The 20726-nt window shown below is 46.6% G+C and overlaps 1 protein-coding gene across 1 annotated transcript in view; it reads right to left on the bottom strand.

Moving 5' to 3' along the window:
• LOC146356034 (uncharacterized) overlaps positions 1–17777 on the bottom strand; it is a 56166-nt gene extending 38389 nt beyond the window's left edge. The window contains exons 1-5 of the mRNA XM_084829998.1: positions 17708–17777; positions 16096–16199; positions 15352–15478; positions 14120–14236; positions 9687–10301 (exon numbers count right to left, since the gene is read on the bottom strand). Coding sequence (XP_084686124.1) covers positions 9687–10301; positions 14120–14236; positions 15352–15478; positions 16096–16191 — 955 coding nt within the window. The 5' untranslated portion in view covers positions 16192–16199; positions 17708–17777. The remainder of the gene's footprint in view (positions 1–9686; positions 10302–14119; positions 14237–15351; positions 15479–16095; positions 16200–17707) is intronic.
• Positions 17778–20726: the final 2949 nt, after the last annotated feature.

The following is a 20726-nucleotide window of genomic DNA, read 5'->3' as shown; positions in this document are numbered from 1 at the left end:
TTTGTTATTTTTGTATATTATGGATACATAAAAGACGGTTCACGATAAAACGTCACAGAACGACACAACTTATGAAAATGCCTTAAAACAGCCATTTCCTACATGCGTACTTCAGCAGCAGAAGTCTTCCCATTCTCCCCTCCAGCTCTGCAATAGAAGATGCAAAAATGTATGAGTGCCTTCCACAAGGGAAACCGACAGCGGTGCATCTAGGGTTGGACCTCAGGACCAAAATAGAGACTCCCACAGTCCATCCCCCCCCCCCATATGATTGAGGCAGCAGCAGACAGGCCTGGCATCATTACCTAAGCCAGCATGGGCATTTAAAAATTAAAAATACATATATTCAGGGGTGGCTGGCTGGGCAAGCACATAGTTACGGATAGTCATTTTATTATTTTTACTTAAAAATATACATTATCCTTTTCTATAATCTAACAAAATGATGCTTATTCCCAAGTAAATGTGTTTTGCACCAGGGCAGCAAAAGGCAACTCCCTTTTTTATTACAATAGTCATAGAATCATAGAATAGTAGGGTTGACTCGATGGCCTACAAGGCCATCGAGTCCAATCCCCAACCCAGTCATGACGATGCTTTAATTTAAGCGAGTTTAAAATGCACATCTGGAAAAAATGCGCTGAATATTCCTTTTAAAAATATCAGGGTTAGCAAACAGGGTTTTGGGGATGGGGTGGGGTGTTACTCCAACATCTCAGGAACATAGAAGCAGTTGTAAAGCATGGAATGGCGACAGGCTGGTGGGAGAGAAAACACATGTTCATGGCATGCTTCACAGCTGAAGGCATGCACATGGGCATCTAAAGGCTTCCCCCACCCCTTAAGACCATTACATCCAGGCAGGCCTGTAGCCTGGGGTAGGCCTAAGCCCCCTGAATTTTCTCTGCCCCCTAATTTGTTTTTATAAACCAATATTTTAAAAACTGTTTACAATTTACAAAAGCCTGCAAACCAGATGAATTCTCTCCCGCCCCTTTTGGGTGCCCACGCCCCAGAAGTTTTAGGCGGGCTATGGGCCTCCATCCAGGGTCTAGAATAATCCAGGTGCACCACAGGAAGCAGAAATATCCACTTTTCCAAGGTCTACCCAGGAGAAATTCGTCCTTCAGCCCTGCACCCTCTCACCAGCATTGGTTCAGAGGCCCCTGCAGCCTGGGACTTGCTGCTGGAATTGCAATCAAGGAGATCCAGAAGAAGTTCAGCCTGGGGGTGGGCGGTGGGGGGCACAGAGCTTGGACAGCCCTTCCCAAGACTCTTCTGTGTACTACCCAAATCACCAGCGCCAGTCTCCTATGTCAGCCAATCAGGGCACAATCGTAGGCATGCTTAGACAAAAAGTTCCTCTGGGAATGCCGGGAGTTGTAGGGTTTTGTTGCTGTTTAAATGTGCCTAGAGAAAACTCCCTGGAAAAGACCCTGATGCTGGGAAAGATTGAAGGCAAAAGGAGAAGGGGACATCAGAGGATGAGATGGCTAGATAGCATCACCGATGCAATGAAGATGGACTTGAGCACACTCCGGGAGAGAGCGCAGGACAGGAAGGCCTGGCGTGCTACGGTCCATGGGGTCACGAAGAGTTGGACACGACTTAACGACTGAACAACAACAACAAGGATTGTGCCCTCAGATTCCTTGATACCAACGCCCCGCCGCCCCCCATCCTCAGCAGGTTGGGAACTTGCGACCTACTGCAACTCAGCCTGTGACCAAGATGAAGCACATGTAACTGAAACAACCACACATTTTTACCTTTAACCCATTCTTTCTCTCTTCCCTTTGTACAATTTTAGATTGTAAGCTCTTTGGGCCAGAGACCTGTCTGCACATTTTTTCTGACCTTGGCAAGAAGATGAAAAAGATGCAGACAGACGCGGGGGCGGGGGCGGGGGGGGGGACACCATGACAACGACGACAATGACAACACACACAATTTGAAAGGCCAGATCTTTTTTATGCTGTATTCTTAAACCAAGTTCCCTCTGTTCTCTTTAGACTAGAGCAAGATGGTTCTTCAGTATCCCTGGAGTCACAGCTTGGCAGGAGAGATGAGCAACCGTGGTCGGAACATCAGGAGCTGGACGGTACTATACCATATATTTCTACTATGTTTTAAAGGGTTGCCTTTTGGTCAGTTTGCTGTGTGCTTGTGGGGGTGTCTCTCTGCATGATATTTTCTTTAACGGAAGCTTGAGACGCCAAACTTTAGCAGGTGAAGTGTTTCTTAGCATGGAGAGAAGGTTTCACCTGCTTAATTTCTGCATGTCAAACTGTGGTTTAGTACACAGGAGCAGGGTCAGGAAAAAAAGATGGCAATACTACTAGGCATCAGTGTGGTATAGTGGATAGAATCTTAGGCTAGGATTGGGGAGACACGGGTTCAAATCTCTGCTCAGTCCACTGGGTGAGTTTGGTCCAGTTACTCTCTCCACCTAACCTACCTCACAGGGTTGTTGTGAGGATAAAATGGAATCAGTGGGAATGTAAATAATGTGTAGATAGTCTACAGTATCTATTTATTAAATGTTCAGCCTGTAATAAAAGGAGGAGGAAGGACAGGCTAAACATGTAATAAACGACTACCCATGATTTATTTATTCCAATATATTTATAGCAGGGCTGGGCAATTTGTGTGTGTGTGAGAGAGAGAGACAGGGAGGGAGGGAGAAAAACCAACATGATCAGGGGGCTGGAGCAACTCCCCTATGAGGAAAGGTTATAACATCTAGGGCCGTGTCTCCACGACAGTGGAAAGCCAAGCTAATGGAGGAGTACCGGATGTTTTAAAAGGAATCAGCTTTGCTGCACTTTGGTCAATGCAGGGCTCCGCGAGCAGGTTCTCCACACCAGTAAAAATAGGGCCATCACAGAACATACTTCCTGGTGGGGTGGGGGTTGGAGTGAATGTCACCTGACTGGCAGGGGCTGCGCAACCAATAAGAGATGCTCTCCCACCCCCCCCATCCCGCTCTTCCCCCTTTCTCCTTTCCCCTGAAGCTCCAGATGCACCTGCATTTCAGGAGCAAGCCTCATTGAGCACAAGGGGAGTTACTTCTGAGTAGACACACATATGCTTGTGCTGGTAAAGGGGGGGCACAGGGATGGGAAACCACCCCTCTTTCTAACCACAGGCTCTCTATAACGAAGGTGTGAAGTAGTTACTTCCTAAGGCAATAAACCAAGCCAGAGCAAGTTCAGTAAAGCACTATGCAGGCTTCAGGGAATCCATACTTTAAACTCTGAATTCAATTCAGGGGGATCTCTGTAAATTCTGACGTGGGCATTCAGAGGGCAAGCCTCATTCAGCACAATGGGAGTTACTTCTGAGGAGACACTAATGGGGTTGTTGTGAGAAAGAGCAGTAAACACAAAGATGGGAAACCAGTCCACATTGTAACACGATGCTGCGCAGGATCTCTATAACGAAGGGTCGCAGTTACTTCCTAAGGCAATAAACCAAACAACAGAGAATCGGAGCCTCAAGATTGCACTTTAGAGCACGTAGGGAATTGGCCTTTTAAACTGTGCCATTTCAATTGAGGGGGTCTCTGTAAGTGCTGATGTGGGCATTCAGGGGAGAAGCCTAATTGAGCACAAGGGGGGTTACTTCCTAGTAGACATACATATGCTTGTGCTCAGAAAGGGTGGGGGGGGGACACAGAGATGGGAAACCAGCCCCCTTTCTAACCCGATGCTGTGAAGGATCTCTATAACGAAGGTGCGAAGTAGTTACTTCCTAAGGCAATAAACCAAACAACAGAGAATTGGAGCCTCGAGATCGTGCTTCAGAGTATTTAGGGCATTTGTGCTTTAAACTGTGCCATTTCAATTGAGGGGGATTTCTGTAAATTCTGATGTGGGCATTCAGGGGACAAGCCTCATTGACCACAATGGGAGTTACTTCTGAGGAGACACTAATTGGTTTGTGCAGGGACAGGAAACAACAGGAAACACTCCTTGAACGGGGTCAGGGTGAAAGGCACACCCCTGGGCAGGGCCAGCATACCCGAGGTCAATGCAGGGGATGGCCCACATAGCAACTATACCTGGGGAGAACCCGACTTAAGGAAAAGAATTGGACTTTAAGCAGTCTCAGGAAATCCATTTTTTCCCTGATAAGCTCCGGGGTGGCTGTTGGATGGCCATGACGTCATGTATCCCTAATGACCTCTAAACGCAGCCAGCTCAGAGTAAATTGCTCATGGAGACACCCCTTAGGACTGTTTACCTTAGAAAAAAAGACGAGAGAGGGGTGAGGTGTCCAGATTTTGCATGATGTGGTGAAAGTGGATGCGGAGAAAATTCTAGCAATACTAGAACCCAGTGGGGTCATCTCATGATGCTGAATGGTGGGAGATTCAGGATTGATAAAAGCAAGGACTTCTTCACACAGCGCAGAGTCAAAGTATGGGATTCGCTACCACAAAATGTAGTGATGGCCACCAATGGATGGCTTTAAAAGTGGATTGGACAAATTTGTGGAGGATGAGGCTATCAATGGCTACTAGTCCTGATGGCTATATATTGCAGTATGCCTATGTACACCAGGAACTGGGCACACGAGCATGAGGACATGCCCTCCTGTTTGCTTGTGGGCTTCTCATATGGCACCTGGTTGGCCTTTGCTCTGATTCAGCATGGCTCTTCTTATATTTTTATGACGACCTGTCCCCTCTGTTAGGTTCCCAACAGCCAGGGCCTGCTGCTGCACAGAGTTGTAAGTCGTGCAGAGAGCCAGTGCAGACATTCAGCCCAAAGAGCTGCGGAATGGCGGGGCTGGTCCATCAGGAACACATTGCAGCAGTGGAGCCGGCAAACACATCCTCACTGTCCTCCCTCACACGATGCACAATGCATGATTGGGGAGGGAGGAAGAGCTGCATAGGGTTTGTTTGCTCAGTTTGACTCGAAGGGGCAGTCTTTTGTCTTTGCACACAGACACCTAGATCAGAGGTGGGCAGACGATAGATCTCTAGATGTTTTGGACTTCACCTCCCAGCATTAAGAACATAAGAACACAAGCAGAGCCCTGCTGGATCAGACCAAGGGTCCATCTTGTCCAGCATTCTGTTCACACAGTGCCCAGCCAGCTGCCCATGGGAAACCCAAACGCAGGACAAACGTGCAACAGCACCCTCCCGCCCATGTTCCCCAGCAACTAGTGTACGTAGGCATACTACCTCTGATAGTGGAGGTAGCATATCACCATCAGGACTAATAGCCATTGACATAGGACATAGTTACCATGGTAATGTATCATATCCTAACAAAGGATATGCCAGGCCAGACCTAACCAGCAGGGCTCACCATTATCCCACTCCTGTCCAAACCACCCCCCACCCACGTTTGCAATAATACAGAATAGAACAGGAGTAGCAGTGTAAAAGAATTAAGATGTACTATGTAAAAAAAGAACAAAGAAAATAAAAGCTGAAAAACCTCCACCCGCTGGAGCTGCTGGTAATCCTGGACAAAAAGGGCTCATTTGCACCAAAGGAGGTTTCCTCCCAGGGCTAATAGCGGGTGGGAGGTGTGGCGATTCCCCATGGTAAATGGAAAAGGTTAGTTTGTATATATGTATGGTGGCTGGTATGTCTCTGGAATGACTGACAGGTGAGTGTGGCTGGGTTTGGCAGAGTGTGGGCAAGAATGACAGTGTGGCAAGTGGAAGAAAGGGGGAGTGGCTGTGTGCGAATGGATTTATTTATTTATTATTTCATTTCTATACCGCCCAATAGCCGAAGCTGTTTGGGTGGTTCACAAAAATTAAAACCAAAGAGCACACAATAAAACAATACAATGCAGTGTCATTGGAGGAGAGTACTTCAAGTAGGTTGTCAGAGAGAGGAAGGCCAGGATCTCTCCTCGATCATCCCAGACGCGGAATAATGGGCTCAAGTGACAGGAAGCCAGATTCCGGCTGAACATCAGGAAAAACGTCCTGTTACAGCAATACGGCAATGGAACCAATGACCCAGGGAGGCGGTGGGCTCTCCCACACTGGAGGCATCCAAGATGAGGCTGGACAGCCATCTGTTGGGGATGCTCTGACTTGGATTCCCGCCTGGAGCAGGGGGTTGGACTTGATGGCCTTGTAGGCCCCTTCCAACCCTACTTTTCTCTGATTTTCTGATTCTCTGAAAGCTTGTGCAGAAAAAGTATGGGGGGATGGCTTCTAGAGAGTCAGATCAGTCTGGGAGGAAGGTAGATTAGGTACAGCTAGAGAAGTCTGGGAACAGATTGGGAGATAAGGGTGAGAACCTCTAGTGAGATAGTCTGCGGGATAGAGAGTGTGTCAGATAGTGTGAGAGAGGGTGTGAGAGGTTTTTGAAAGTAGAACTAAAGGCAAGAGTTATATTGTGTAGTTTATAGTGTTGACTTATTATAATCATCGTTCCTGATATCCTTTCCTCATCCCAACCCAGTTCCTATGTCCGATCCTGTTGTACCAAATAAACCACCTTTGTTTTCAGTTTTAAAAGACAGTTTCCTTTTTTGTGATTAGGAAGGGTTTTGTGGAATCATCCCCACGTGCAGGCTGCTTGGTCTGTGCTACCAAAAAGGAAGAAAACAGCTCTAAAAAGGTTATTGGTGGCAGCAATTGAGAGAGTGGTGAAGCATCACAGTACATAAACAGAGGGTTGTGGGGGAGATCCTAAAAGTGGCAGGGTGAGGAGAGACACTGACCAAAGCACCTGACCTGGGGACTAGAAGTAGGATCGTGAGGTGGTTAAAAAGGCCTCAGGTCCCCACAGGAGGTTATTTTTATTGGGAATGCAGCAGAGGAGAAAGGCAGGGCCTCCCATCAGACAGAGTGAGGCTGCAGATGGGGGAGGGTGCAGTGACCACAGCCCCTCCAGCCATTCTTGTCCATTCTCTCGGGGTGGGTTTGCACATAACGAGAAGCCACCATGGGGGAATTTCCCTGTGGGGCTTTTTGTCATGGCGGCAGCTGCCATTTTGAATATTCAAGCCGCGATGGGGGTGCACTGTAGCTTCTCGTTACATGCGAACCCAATGAGGGTGAGTTATCTGGGTGCTTGACAAGCCAGCCGCAACCCTGAAGCAGCCCATAGGTTCTAGGTGGCTTGTCAAATACACCAACACCGCACCCTTGCTGGGTTTGCACATAAGCTATGGTGCACCCCTGTCATGGCTTGAATATTCAAAATGGCGGCCACTGTGCCAACAAGAAGCCCCTTGGGGAAATTCCCCCACGGTGGCTTCTCGTTATGTGCAAACCCAGTCTCTGTTAGAGGACAGTGTTGTGTGTGCCATGCACCCAGGGCTGGCCTGAGACATTTTGCTGCCTGAGGTAGAACTGCAAATGCCACCTCACCCTCAAAGGCTGGCCAAATTATTTTGGCACTTGAAGCAAAAAATTCCAGAACAGCCCCAATCCCTTGAAGTGAAAATACAATGAAAATGAATGAAACAACTAAAAAAATGTGCTGCCCTTTCATTGTGAGCAAAACCAGCTGCCTGAGGTGACTTCCTCACTCTGCCGAATGGTAGGGCTGGCCTTGTCTATGCTAGCCTGCTGCCCTCGGGTGTGGTGGAGGATCCTTTCCCATAACCAGTGTTGACATAAGATTTGACTGCCAGTCTGACCAGCTTCAGTATGAGGAATCAGGAAGGCACCATCTTGTCCTTCACCTCAGGCAGCAAAATGTCTTGGGCCGGTCCTGAGGAAAGGGCTATGTCTGCCACGATCTAGCTCCCAGTGGTGTCCCCTCCCTCCAACTGCCACCAAAACGGCTTGCTTGCTTGCTTATTTATTTATTTCATTTCTATACCGCCCAATAGCTGAAGCTGTCTGGGCGGTTTATAAAAATTAAGGAAACATCTTTCCCTGAGGGGACAGGAGAAGAAACAGATTAGGCCTGAATTTGAAAGAAGAGAAATTGCAGAAGAGAAGAAAGAAAAGAGGAACAGGCCAGCCCAGAAGGACAGTAGATGCTGTGCAAACCCGAGTTCAATACTTCAGTTAATATATTCCCATCCATCTGGGCACATGAATCAAGCATCACCATCGTGCTTTTTTTTCCCTCCCTCCCAATCCTGTTCCTTGGGTTCCTGTCTTTTTAGATTGTAAGCTTGAGGGGCAGGGACTATTGATTCTTGAAGCCGCTCTGGGAGATAGAAATGCTTGGAAGGAAGGAAGGAAGGAAGGAAGGAAGGAAGGAAGGAATAAACCTCACCTCCCTCCCTACACTGCTGTCCCAATGAAATTGGGGTCCCTCCACACCTGCTATTAATTTTTTTTTAGAAAACTGAGGTGGTTGCTAATGACACTTAACATCGCATCTGGTTTGGCCCTAGTAGAAAATACTGGGCTAGATGAACAAGGAGCCTGATGTGGTATGAGGCAGCATCTTAAGTTTCTAACAGGCAATAGCTGTTGTAACCTAAGAATTGAGAGGAGTGGCTGCATAAGATTTGCAGTGGTCATGGGGCAGGTCTTCAGAGCCCTAACTAAAAGTGCAAAACAAAATATGCCAGATAAGTTATAAACACTAAATTAGGATGGTTTCACAGAATGTAGACCCATTGTAAGGTGAAAAACAGAAAACTTTGGTGCTAACAAAACCCTCATTGTGCAGGGTAAGTGATAGGAGTCATCGTTTTCCTCTCACCCTCCAAAAGGTGCAGATATTATTTCTAACTGGACCTTAAAATATAGATATTTAATTTGCTTAACTCTTCAATCAAATATATATTATTTTAAAAGTTAAATCCCACAATTTCTGCCCAAAATGTAATATAATAAAAATGCGCAGGCTTGGAACCAGACTTAATCATACTTACAGTAGACCCACTGAAATCAATGGGACATGAGTTAGTCATGACTAACTCAAGTTCTCACTGATTTCAGTGAGTCTACTCGAAGTATGACTAAGTCTGGATCTAAGCCACTGGCAAGGTTAAAGCAATACAACCAATAAAATATTTTTAAAAGATTTTGAAAAATATGAAGCGCAGGGCTAGTAGCTTCCCTTTCCCCAGAAGCTCTATAGAAAGCAGCAGTTTGTGTGTGTCTCTAAAAGGAAGAGGTGGCAAGAAGCTGATTGGGAGGAAGCCCCAATGAATACATTGGGACTTACTCCTGAGTAAACTTGCATAGCCTTGCACTGCTAAGAGGCAACTTCTAAAAACAAAGAGAGAGAATGCCTTTTCCCCCCTTAAGAGTTCTTCTTTTATTCATATGGAAATGTGTGCAGATTTAATGGATCAGTCCTCATATGATCAATCAACTCAGGTGTCTTTAAATGGAAAGAGCTCTCCTTTTCCTGTTTTGCAATGGATCATGGGAAACCTGACCTGCACTCTGCTTGAGGGGACTATTATGTGTTCACTTTGTCACAACAAATAGAACATTATTTGGGGGGAGGAATAGGAGGGTACCAGAGGGGAGGGGGGCACCACAGGGTTGGGCGGTGGCATTTGTGTTTCCCACTGGGAGAAGAAACATGTTTTTCGATGTCTGAGCACATTGCAAGCATTTATAAGCCTTCCCATCTATGGGGATGTTCTTGTGATTCCCTAAGGTGGAGTTATCAACAAAACATTTCCCACACCCCACACATTTAAAGGATCTCTCTTTCATGTGGACTCTCTGATGTGTCACAAGATTAGATTTTTTAGCAAAACATTTCCCACAGTCCACACATTCATAGGGTTTCTCTCCTGTGTGGCATCTGTGGTGGATCACAAGGTCTGTTTGTTGAGCAAAACATTTCCCACACATCAAGCAGTTATACGGTTTCTCTCCAGTGTGGATTCTCTGGTGATTAATAAGATGTGCTTTTTGGGAAAAAGATTTCCCACACTCCTGACAACTATGGGGCTTCTTCCCTGCATGGATTCTCTGATGGTTCAGCAGGTGCGATTTTTGACCAAAGCATTTCCCACACTCCAAGCATGTGTAAGGTTTCTCTCCCGTGTGAACTCTCCTATGGCTCAGAAGGTGTGATTTTTGAGCAAAACATTTCCCACACTCTAGGCAATTATATGGTTTCTCCCCTGTGTGTATTCTCTGGTGGCTCAGAAGGGCTGGACGACGAGCAAAACATTTCCCACACTCCAAGCATTTGTAAGGCTTCTCCCCTGTGTGGATCCTCTGGTGGGTCACAAGGGCGGGACGATGAGCAAAACATCTCCCACATTCCAAGCATTTGTGAAGTTTGTCCCCTGTGTGGATTCTCTGGTGTTTGACAAGGTTCCGTTTCTGAGCAAAACATTTTCCACACTCAGGGCACAGGATCTTTCTTCCAGAGTCACCTGCTGGGGATAAAGGGCAAAACCAGACAGGATTTGTTTCAGAAAATGGAAAAGAAGGAACATCAGACATGAAAATAATATGAGGACGAGATAAAGTGGATATTCAGGGCTTCAGCAAAACATATTATAACATAACACTTAAGTGTGTATAGGATTTCAGGCTAACAGAGTTATTGGGTTTTTTCTATCTATATAATATAATAACTCTCAGCCTGAAATCCTATACACACTTACCTGTAAGTATCATTAAACTTAATGGCACTTACTTCTGAACAGACATTCATAAGACTGTGCTGTTAGTGGACAAGTGGGATATTCCGATGATAAAATTAGTGCATTATTTCGGACAGCGCTGGCTCTTCGGCTTAGAAATGGAGATGAGCACCACACCCTAGAGTCGGACACAAATGGTTGGGGACACCTTTACCTTTTTTTTTTTATCTCTGGATAGGTAATTTTCTGGTTCACACTGAGAAGGTATTTTTAAATGTCCGCAAGGACAAAAATTTGAGCTGCCCATAGAAATCAGTGGAGACATTAAAAAGAAAGGGGAAAAAACAGCCTAGAGAGAACTGTTCTCTGTCTTCCAAGACTGTAGGATGTGAAATAATGGACTTAAGTTACAGGAAGGGAAATTTCAGTTGAACATCAGGAAAAAAATTCCTAACAGAGCAGTCAGTGACCTGGTTCGCACATAATGGCAGCATATCGTGGCTTAATTAAGCCATGATTCACAGAGACGTGCTGTCACCTGAGAGCCACTTCCAGTTTCTGTAAACAACCTCCAATCGGCATGATTGGAGGTGGTCAGTGTGACGTGCAAACCTGAAACGTTCCAGGTTCACACATCATGCTGACAACCTCTGATAACGCCAGTTGGAGGTTGTTTACATAAATGGCTCGCGCACAGCGCACATCCCTGCATATCATGGGCTAATTAATCCACGATATGCCACCGTAATGTGAGAGCAGCCCCAAGGGAATCAGCTGCCTAGGGTGGTGGTGGGCTCTCTGTCACTGGATGTATTCAAGCAGAGACTGGACAGCCATCAGTCAGGGATGTTTTAAACTGGACTCCTGCACTGAGCAGGGGTTGGATTCGAAGGCCTAAATGGCCCCTTCCAACTCTATGATTCTGCAGTTCTATGACTGAGGATGCTGACTGTTTGCTGGTGACAAAAAGAAAAAAGGGAGAACCAGGCAGGGAAGAGGGACTGGAATGGAACTGCTGGAACCTTGAAAAGAGGTACGCCATGGTGCAACATTTGGTTGCAGGGCTCCACCTGTAAAGTAGTATCAGCTTATATTATCTTAGGCTGATATACCAGCTATGCCCTTATCTGGACAGAGATAGCCTAGCTACAGTTATCCATGTTCTGATAATCTCTTGTCTGGATTGCAATGTGTTATACGCAGACTGCCTTTGAAAATGGTCCGGAAATTTCAGCTTGTCCAAAACAGTGCAGCAAGATTGTTAATGGGGACAATGAGATCACATTATGCCAGTACTGCCAGTCCATATCCGGCCCAATTCAAAGTGCTGGTATTAACATTCAACACCCTAAACGGCTTGGGGTCAGGTTATCTGAAGGATCCTCCCATATGTACCTGTCTGGATCCTAAGATCATCTTCAGGGGTCCTTCTCCAGGAGCCCCTGCCAAAGGAAGTGAGGTGGGTGGCTACCAGGGCCTTTTCTGCTGTGGCACCCTGGCTGTGGAATGAGCTCCCTAGAGAGGTTCGCCTGGCACCTATGTTGTACTCTTTCAGGTGCCCGGTGAAGACCTTTTCATTTCCCCAGCATTTTAGCACTCTAGTCTTTTAGCTCTGCTGTTTTAAATCTGTATTTTAAATCTTTGCATTGCTGCAAGGTTTTATTCTGGTTGTACTTTCATATTGTAGTTTTAAGCTTTCATATTTTATATTGTCTTATACTGCACTTGGTGGTTTTCATTTCTGTGAACTTCCCAGAGAGCTTCCCCCTTCATGGATCACTGCCTTGTTGTGGCGAAGGGGCTTGCGTAACTCAGTGAAGCCATAAGCTATCAGATCGAATCGTAAACATTCACTAGATCATGGAGAAAGCAAGAGAATTCCAGAAAAACCTATATTTCTGCTTCATTGACTACGCTAAAGCCTTTGATTGTGTGGATCACAACAAACTCTGGCAAATTCTTAAAGAGATGGGAGTACCAGACCACCTTACCTGTCTCCTGAGAAACCTGTACGAGGGTCAAGAAGCAACAGTAAGAACCGGACATGGAACAACCGATTGGTTCAAAATTGGGAAAGGAGTACGATAAGGCTGTATATTGTCGCCCTGCTTATTTAATTTATATGCAGAGTACATCATGAGAAACGCTGGGTTGGATGAATCACAGGTCGGAATTAAGATTGCCGGGAGAATTATCAACAACCTCAGATACGCAGACGATACCACCCTAATGGCAGAAAGCGAAGAGGATCTCAAGAGCCTCTTGCTGAGGGTGAAAGTGGAGAGTGCAAAAGCTGGTTTGAAACTCAACATTAAAAAAACGAAGATCATGGCATCTGGCCCCATCACTTCCAGGCATATAGAAGGGGAAGAAATGGAAGCTGTGACAGATTTTATTTTCTTGGGCTCCAAGATCACCGCAGACGGTGACTGTAGCCATGAAATTAAAAGACGCTTGCTCCTTGGGAGGAAAGCTATGGCAAACCTAGACAGCATAGTAAGAAGCAGAGACATCACCTTACCGACAAAGGTCTGTCTAATCAAAGCTATGGTTTTCCCAGTAGTAATGTATGGCTGTGGGAGCTGGACTATAAGGAAGGCTGAGCGCCGAAGAATCGATGCTTTCGAACTGTGGTACTGGAGAAGACTCTTATGAGTCCCCTGGACTGCAAGGAGGTCAAATCAGTCCATCCTAAAGGAAATCAACCCTGAGTGCTCATTGGAAGGACAGATACTGAAGCTGAAGCTCAAATATTTTGGCCACCTAATGCGAAGAGAAAACTCCCTGGAAAAGACTCTGATGCTGGGAAAGATTGAAGGCAAAAGGAGAAGGAGATGGCAGAGGATGAGATGGCTAGATAGCATCACCGATGCAATGAATATGGACTTGAGCACACTCCGGGAGAGAGTGAAGGACAGGAAGGCCTGGTGTGCTGTGGTCCATGGGGTCACGAAGAGTCGGACACGACTGAACAACAACAACACCACTGGAAGGATAAATGTTCACCTCCTATATGCAATGGATTGAGGACCGAACAACGCTATCGACATTCGAAAGGATGGTCTACAGGCACCACTCACAAATGGATACATGTATGGATATTTGGTCTGCTTTTATTGAAGTTTATGTATAATCTACTTTTTCTAGAATGCTGAAGCCAACTGAAATTGATACTTTTAACATATGCAGTTATAGTATATATACAAAATCTTATTTTCGCTTTATTTTTCCTTTTTTATTATCTGTTTTGTTTTGTTGAAATTTGCAATAAAAATTATTATTATTATAACAACCACAGCAACAACAACAACAACAACATTCAATCACAGATTTGAATCCCAGCTTATGGGCCAAATACCACATTATGCCAGTTGACCTCTGCTTGCGCAAGAGGGGTTCTCTTCCCTTCCTCCTCCTCCACCTGCAGCCCGCCTCATGTCCCCTGCTCGAGAGGTTCCCCCAACCATCTGGAGCAGATTTGGGGGTGGGAATGCAGTGGGGAGAGAAAACTCAATCCACCAGCAGTGTCCATTCAGCTGGAGGGAGGACACTATCAGATCCAACTCTTTAAAATATAGGTATTAGCAGACTTCCGCCGACCCCCATACCTGAGCCCCTGGAAGAGATGTCCATTTTATCCAGGACCCGAGACAAGCCAGGAATCCACAGGTTTTCCCCTTGTTCCAGCCAGGAGATGAGGTCAGGCTTTGGGCCTGAAGATCCTTCTTGGGAAAGAAGAGGACATAGCATCAGGAGGGCTTTCTCATGGTGCAGATCAACTCGTCTCTGGGCTATACCACATCAGACGGCAGATGAGGGGCTCTCATGTGTGACGGAGAGCTCCTCTATATGAAAAAGTATCTCCACATAGCCAGCAAGCACACCGGGGAGAGGAGTTGTATTCTAGCCTTAGAGCAGCCTTCTCCAAAGCTGGCACCTTCCAGAAGAGTTGGGACTACAACTCCCATCATCCTCAGTCAGCATACCATGCTGGCTGGGGTAATGGGGGTTGTAGTCCAACATCTTCGGAGAGCACCAACTCAGGGAAGGCTAATCGAGACAGATAGTTCTGCACTTTTAAGCCCTGCTTTTATAAAAGACAGACATGCAAATTGCATGATCTGCTCGTTTGGAACGGAGTTAAATATTATCAGTATTATGAAGGGTGGTGTATGAATAAATGCCTTAAAGCTGGGACTTAGTATATGTTTTTCTGCTTAGGTTGTTGCCATTTGGAAGAAATTCTTCTGATCCTTTTTTGAATGTGCCTCATTCAATGACCCTGCTGGCTGGGGATGATTAAAGTTGTAGTCCAACACATCTGGAGGGTGTCAGGTTGGGGAAGGCTCCCCTAGAGACAGATTCATGGTGGCTATCAGTGGCTACTAGCCATGAAGGCTGTCCACTAGCTCCAAGGTCAGAGGCAGCAGGCCTCAGAATACCAGTTGCTGGGGGACAAGAATCAGGAGAGGGCTGCTTCCTGCAGGTTCCAGGTAAACATCAAGCAGCAGGAAATTGCAAAGCCTGATCCCTGTCTGAGACCAAGAGAGCCGTTGCCAGGCCTTGTGAAGGCAACCCGGGAACAAACCACCAGACTTGTTTCAAGGCCAATTTCTACATTTCTGAAGTTTGGATTATTGCTCTATTACGTTTTGAAATGAAGTGGAATGGCATGACGATGCTGTAATACATATTGCTGTTCTTGTCTTCCTGTTTTTGTGCTGTGAGCTGCTTTGGACCTATCTTTATTTAAAAAAAAAAAAAAGCAGCTTACAAAGTTAATGTAATCAATAACAATAATTGTTGAAACTCTTCCCCAAAAGTTTATGTCTTTCCTTACCCAGTGAGGCCACATTCCCATAATTCTCCAGCATGACCTCCTTGTACAAGGCTCTTTGGTTCTGGTTCAGGATGGCCCATTCCCCCTCAGAGAAATACACTGCAACATCTTCAAAGTTCACCAGTCTCTACAGAAACAAAAGAGCCCTTGTTCATCAGTCTCCGCTACAGTACAAACCTTCTCAATACCGCAGCCACAGATGGAGAGATAATCCAGGGCTGCTTTGACGCTGAGCAAACTTACTAGGGGACTCAGTGGGACTTACTCCTGTGTAAACATGCCTAGGGTTTGTTTATTTAGTTATTTGATTTTTGCCCCACCCTTCCTCCAAAAATGGCACTCAACGTGGCTTACAATCACTAATAAATCTTGATAAGAACAATAATAAGCAAATACATTAACCCGCAATTAAAAACAATTAAAAGTACAGGGCTGCAGTATTCCTCCCTTTCCTGCAGCTAAGAGGGAATCTTTCATCTCCCAACCCATCCACCTGGGAGGCCGACGATATTGCAGGACTCCTTTGTGTGTTTTTGCACGCCTGCAGATCAGACTGGCAGCTTCTCTGTACAGAATTTCAAAGAAGCTGCAGGAGCTAACTGCTGTATGTCTTCTACTCTGCTAAGCATGCCCTGCTTGCTTTTTTTTTTTGTGAACTGCCCAGAGAGCTTCAGCTATTGGGCAGTATAGAAATGAAACAAACAAACAAACAAATAAAATTTTCTTTGCCCATCACAAACTCACCAGCAACGACGTGAAAACATCCTGATTCAGCTCAGCCATTGTCCTTTCCCTCTCCTCGGAAGGAGCAGGCAATCCGGACGGATGCCAGGACTTCATTTTCCAGACTGTGGGAGGAACAAGAAGGGCACAGATAGTGGTGACTAGTTCAGGAAAATCCTTTTTCTACCTCCCTTTTGGTCAAGCAAGAGGTGGTTTGGGATCTAGAGACATGCATGAAGTTTGATGGGGAGATAGGAGGATTTGGGTCAACACCCACCCCCCACCCCCATATCTGGAGGAATACTAGGGTATTTGTTTATTCATTAACATAATGTATACCCTAGCTCTGTCTATAATTTATTTATTTATTTATTTATTTATTGCATTTATACCCCGCCTTTCTCCCTCTCGCAAGGAACTCAAGGCGGCTTACATTATCCTCCTCCTCACCGTTGTATCCTCACAACAACAACCCTGTGAGGTAGGTTGGGCTGAGAGTCTGTGACTGGCCCAAAGTCACCCAGTGAGCTTCCATGGCCAAGTGGGGACTAGAACCCGGATCTCCCGGCTCCCAGTCCGTCACTCTCACCACTACACTACACTGGCTCTCTATAATGGTACACTCAAGGCAGTCACAATAAAATATCGCAGAATCAGTCATCATAAAACCTCAGTTTCCTACGCTCCTACCCAATCCAGTTCTGCGTGTGGATGTAGACAAACTGGAACGGGTTCAGAGGAGGGCAACAAGATGGGCAGCAGTATGAAAAACAAGCTTTGAAAGGTCGAAGGAACGGGGTATGTTTAACCTGGAGAGGACTGAAGGGCGACCTAATGGCACTCTTCAACGGCTGTCACACAGAAGAGGGCAAAGGCTTGTTCTCTGATGCTGCCCTCGAGAACAGGACTATATTTTATGGGTGTACCTTAACAGGAGAGATTTCAGTTGAACATTAGGACTAGATTCTTTAGCAATTCGAGAATGGAACCAATTCGCTCGAGCAGCCTTCCCCAACATGTTGCCTTCCAGAGGTGTTGGACTGCAACTCCCAGCAACCCCCAGCCAGCAAAGCTGGCTGGGGGATGCTGGGAGTTGCAGTCCAACACCTCTGGAAGGCAACATGTTGGCTGGCTGCGGGATGCTGGGAGTTGCGGTCCAACACCTCTGGAGGGCACCAGGTTGGGGAACTTCAGACAGAGGCTGGCCAGCCAGCATTTGGGTACGCTCTTCCTCCGGATCTCCTACAAGTCCCCCACGCACCCCAGAACCCCATGATTCAACTGCCCAGTGCAAGTTTCCCCTTTCTCCCCTCCAGCTCTGCCACGGAAGATGCAAAATTAAGGCAGGGCAAGCTTGTCCCCCGGGGTGCGGGGGGAGAAGAACCACCACCGCCATCCTCTTCCCAAGGTCTACACAGGAGCAACACTTCCCTCTCGCCCCCCCTGCCCCCCCCCCACCAGCGCTGGGAGAGAGCGGGGCTCAGGGGCCCCTCCAGGCGGGTCTGGGGTCTCGCTGCTGGAATCGAGGTTCAGCGGGGGGGTTGGACAAAGTGTGAGCAGTCATTCCGCAGACCCTCGTCTCTCATCCCAGCCAGACTCCCTAATAGACCCCCCACCCAACCCCCCCCCATACCCCAGCAGCCATGAAGCTCAAAAGCACTTCTGAACTTGTAGCGTTTCTCATCCGCTCCATTTAGAGACACAAGGGATTCTGGGCAATGTAGTCCTTGCTTCCTTTCACCGAAGGGTGCTGTGTTGTTAGGCGGTGTTCCGCCTCCCCTATGATTTGCCCTGCCCAAGGTAGGCTGGTGGTTCCGATTTCGGTGGGGCTGTGTATCCATTCTGGGTTTCAGTCAGAACTCTAAAGGAGCTATCCAAAGTGCTGAACCCTATCCCCAAAACAGCCTTCAGCTTCTTGGACAGCTCCTTCGGAGATCTGACTGGTTCCGACTGAAACCCAGAATGGATTCACAGCCCCACTGACAACGCAGCCACCAGCCTCCACTGACCCTTCCTAAGGATTTACTTTAAAAAAACAAGCTTTAAAAAAGTGACATACATAAACAGAGCTTGTTTTCATAGCAGCCCCCCCCCCCCCGGTGTGTTTAGGTCAATCTGAAAAGATCCAATTTATTTATTTTTTTTATATTTATATTTCATTTCTGTACTGGCCAATAGCCAAAGCTCTCTGGGCAGTTCAAAGCACAAGACTTAAAACCCATAAAATGCAATGGCATAATAAGAGTAACAATAATATAAAAACATTAATAAGTTTGGAAACAGAATATATCTAGAGAGGGGAAAAAGTAAAAGCCAACAGCACTGCAAGGATCTTAACATACTAACATGTTTATTTATTTTATAACTGAAAGATCTTCGTCTGATCTCAGAAACTAAGCAGGGTCAGTCCTGGTTAGTACTTGGGTGGGAGACCGCCTGGGAATCAGGCTTCCTGCACTGAGCAGGGGGTTGGACTCGATTGTCTTGTAGGCCCCTTCCAACCCTGTGATTCTATTATTCTATGACTAAAACGCCTAGAAAAATAAAAAGGTCTTCAGCTAGCATGAAAAGACCATAACATAGGCATCTGGTGAGTCTCTCTGGGGAGAGTATTCCATTTTATAGCGTAAAGATTACATGCTCCTAAAGGAGGCCACCCCCTGAGTTTCTGTGTGAGCCGCTGTTGAGAGTAGTCCTCTAGACTGGATGGAGGCAACACTAGAGCAGGGATTCAGACAAAGTTGCAATGGGCAGCCTCCTCCAAGGGAGATTAATTCTCCTCCATCTGTACATAGGAGTGGCCGAATGCTCCAGTTGTAGCCAATGCAAAAGATGGGACACAATGCCCTGACCCATAGCCGTCATCGATTGGAAAGAGGCAATGCCAGAGTGGTGGGTCATGCAGAGACACAGAAGGCAGACTCCTCTCGGCATGGCTCCTTTGGGCTCAAAGAAGCCTTTGATTACTGGATGCCTTTATTTCTCGGGACCGCACCTTGAGAGTGACTGCCCTAACCTCCCCACCCATTTCCCAGCTCCTTTTGGCTCTTCTGGGGGTGTTATTAAAATGATTGTTTGACTATATTTATATCCTGCCTTTCCTCCAAGCGGGCTCCTTCCCTTCCATTTTATTCTCACAGCAAGCCTGTGAGGTAGGTGAGGCTGAGAGAGAGAATGACTGGCCCAAGAGTCACTCAGTGAACTTTGTGGCAGAGTGAACTCAGGTCTTCCTGGCCCTAGTCTAACTGTCTGTATAACAGCCTTCCCCACCTGGTGGCCTTCAGATGTTTTGCACCTCAGCTCCCATCAGCATGGTGAATGGCCAGGAATCCTGGGAGTTGTAGTCCAAAACATCTGGAGAGCACCAGGTTGGGGAAGCTAGCTCGATAACCACTACACCACACTGCCCTATATGATTCAAAGTAAAGAACAGAGGCACTGGTCATTGTTGTTGTTGTTCAGTCGTTAAGTCGTGTCCGACTCTTCGTGACCCCATGGACCATAGCACGCCAGGCCTTCCTGTCCTCCGCTCTCTCCCGGAGCGTGCTCAAGTCCATATTCATTGCATCGGTGATGCTATCTAGCCATCTCATCCTCTGCCGTCCCCTTCTCCTTTTGCCTTCAATCTTTCCCAGCATCAGGGTCTTTTCCAGTGACTTTTCTCTTCGCCTTAGGTGGCCAAAATATTTGAGCGTCAGCTTCAGTATCTGTCCACTGGTCATTAATCCAGATTAATTAATGTAGAGTGAGACTCCTTAGTCTCATCGTGCTTTTTCTGTTGTCTTTTCTCTTGGTTTTTTAATACTAAAACCTCTTAGTGGCATGCACTGTTTTTTCTTACATACATTTTAATTTTGTTTCTCAATACAATAATTCCAAACCATTACAATACTTCAACTTAACACATTTATAGTATATAATTGCTAAATCAGCTGGCCGAAACCTATTCCAATAATTGATCAATGGTATCCAACTTTTTGGGAAAGTCTGGAGTTCAGTCTTCCCTCCCGTAACAACCTATAACTTTGTATTTTATTCATCACCGTAACAGTCAGAATCTTTTTCCATTGCACCATAGAGGGTATGCATGTTGATCCTCAAGTTTTTGCTCAGTGGATCTTTGCTGCTATTAACATTTAACTCACAGTCACCACAGGGCGAGCAATGCTATGGCCCCTAGACAGCATCTGGGGGGGGGGGCATAGGATAGTTCGGATTCTTGGATCGGAGATCGGAGACAGCGCTCTGACCTTGGACCCAGGAGTCCGAGCTCCCTTCCCCCTTGCAACTGGAGTGGAGAGGACGGAGCTGGCTGCCTCTCTGAGGTCACAAAGGCAACCTCGGAGAAGAGGGAAAGGGGGAAGTTATGTGGGTGGGGAGGGGAGGGGACTGGGGAGGCTGAGTTCTGATGTATCCTACGGCCTCCCCATCCTCCTTCCCTCCCCCTCCGCAGAGTCCCAGCTAGAGAGGCGAAAAAGCCCATCTAGAGAAAATAGAGAGCGGGAGGAGCGCAGAGGCGATCACCTCTGCACTCCTCTCACTTTGCATAGGATGCCCGTCAGCCTCCGTGTTTGGAGGCCGATAGGCATCCCAGTAGGACTGTACCCCTAAATCTCTAGGGCTCTGATCTTTAATATCACCCAGGAGTATAG

The sequence above is a fragment of the Heloderma suspectum genome, chromosome 2 (genome assembly GCF_057233095.1).
Source record: "Heloderma suspectum isolate Gila_16-S chromosome 2, 16-S_ref, whole genome shotgun sequence".
Taxonomy (NCBI): Eukaryota; Metazoa; Chordata; class Lepidosauria; order Squamata; family Helodermatidae; genus Heloderma; species Heloderma suspectum.
The sequence above is the reverse complement of the archived record's forward strand: the minus strand, read 5'-3'. Positions and strand labels throughout refer to the sequence as shown.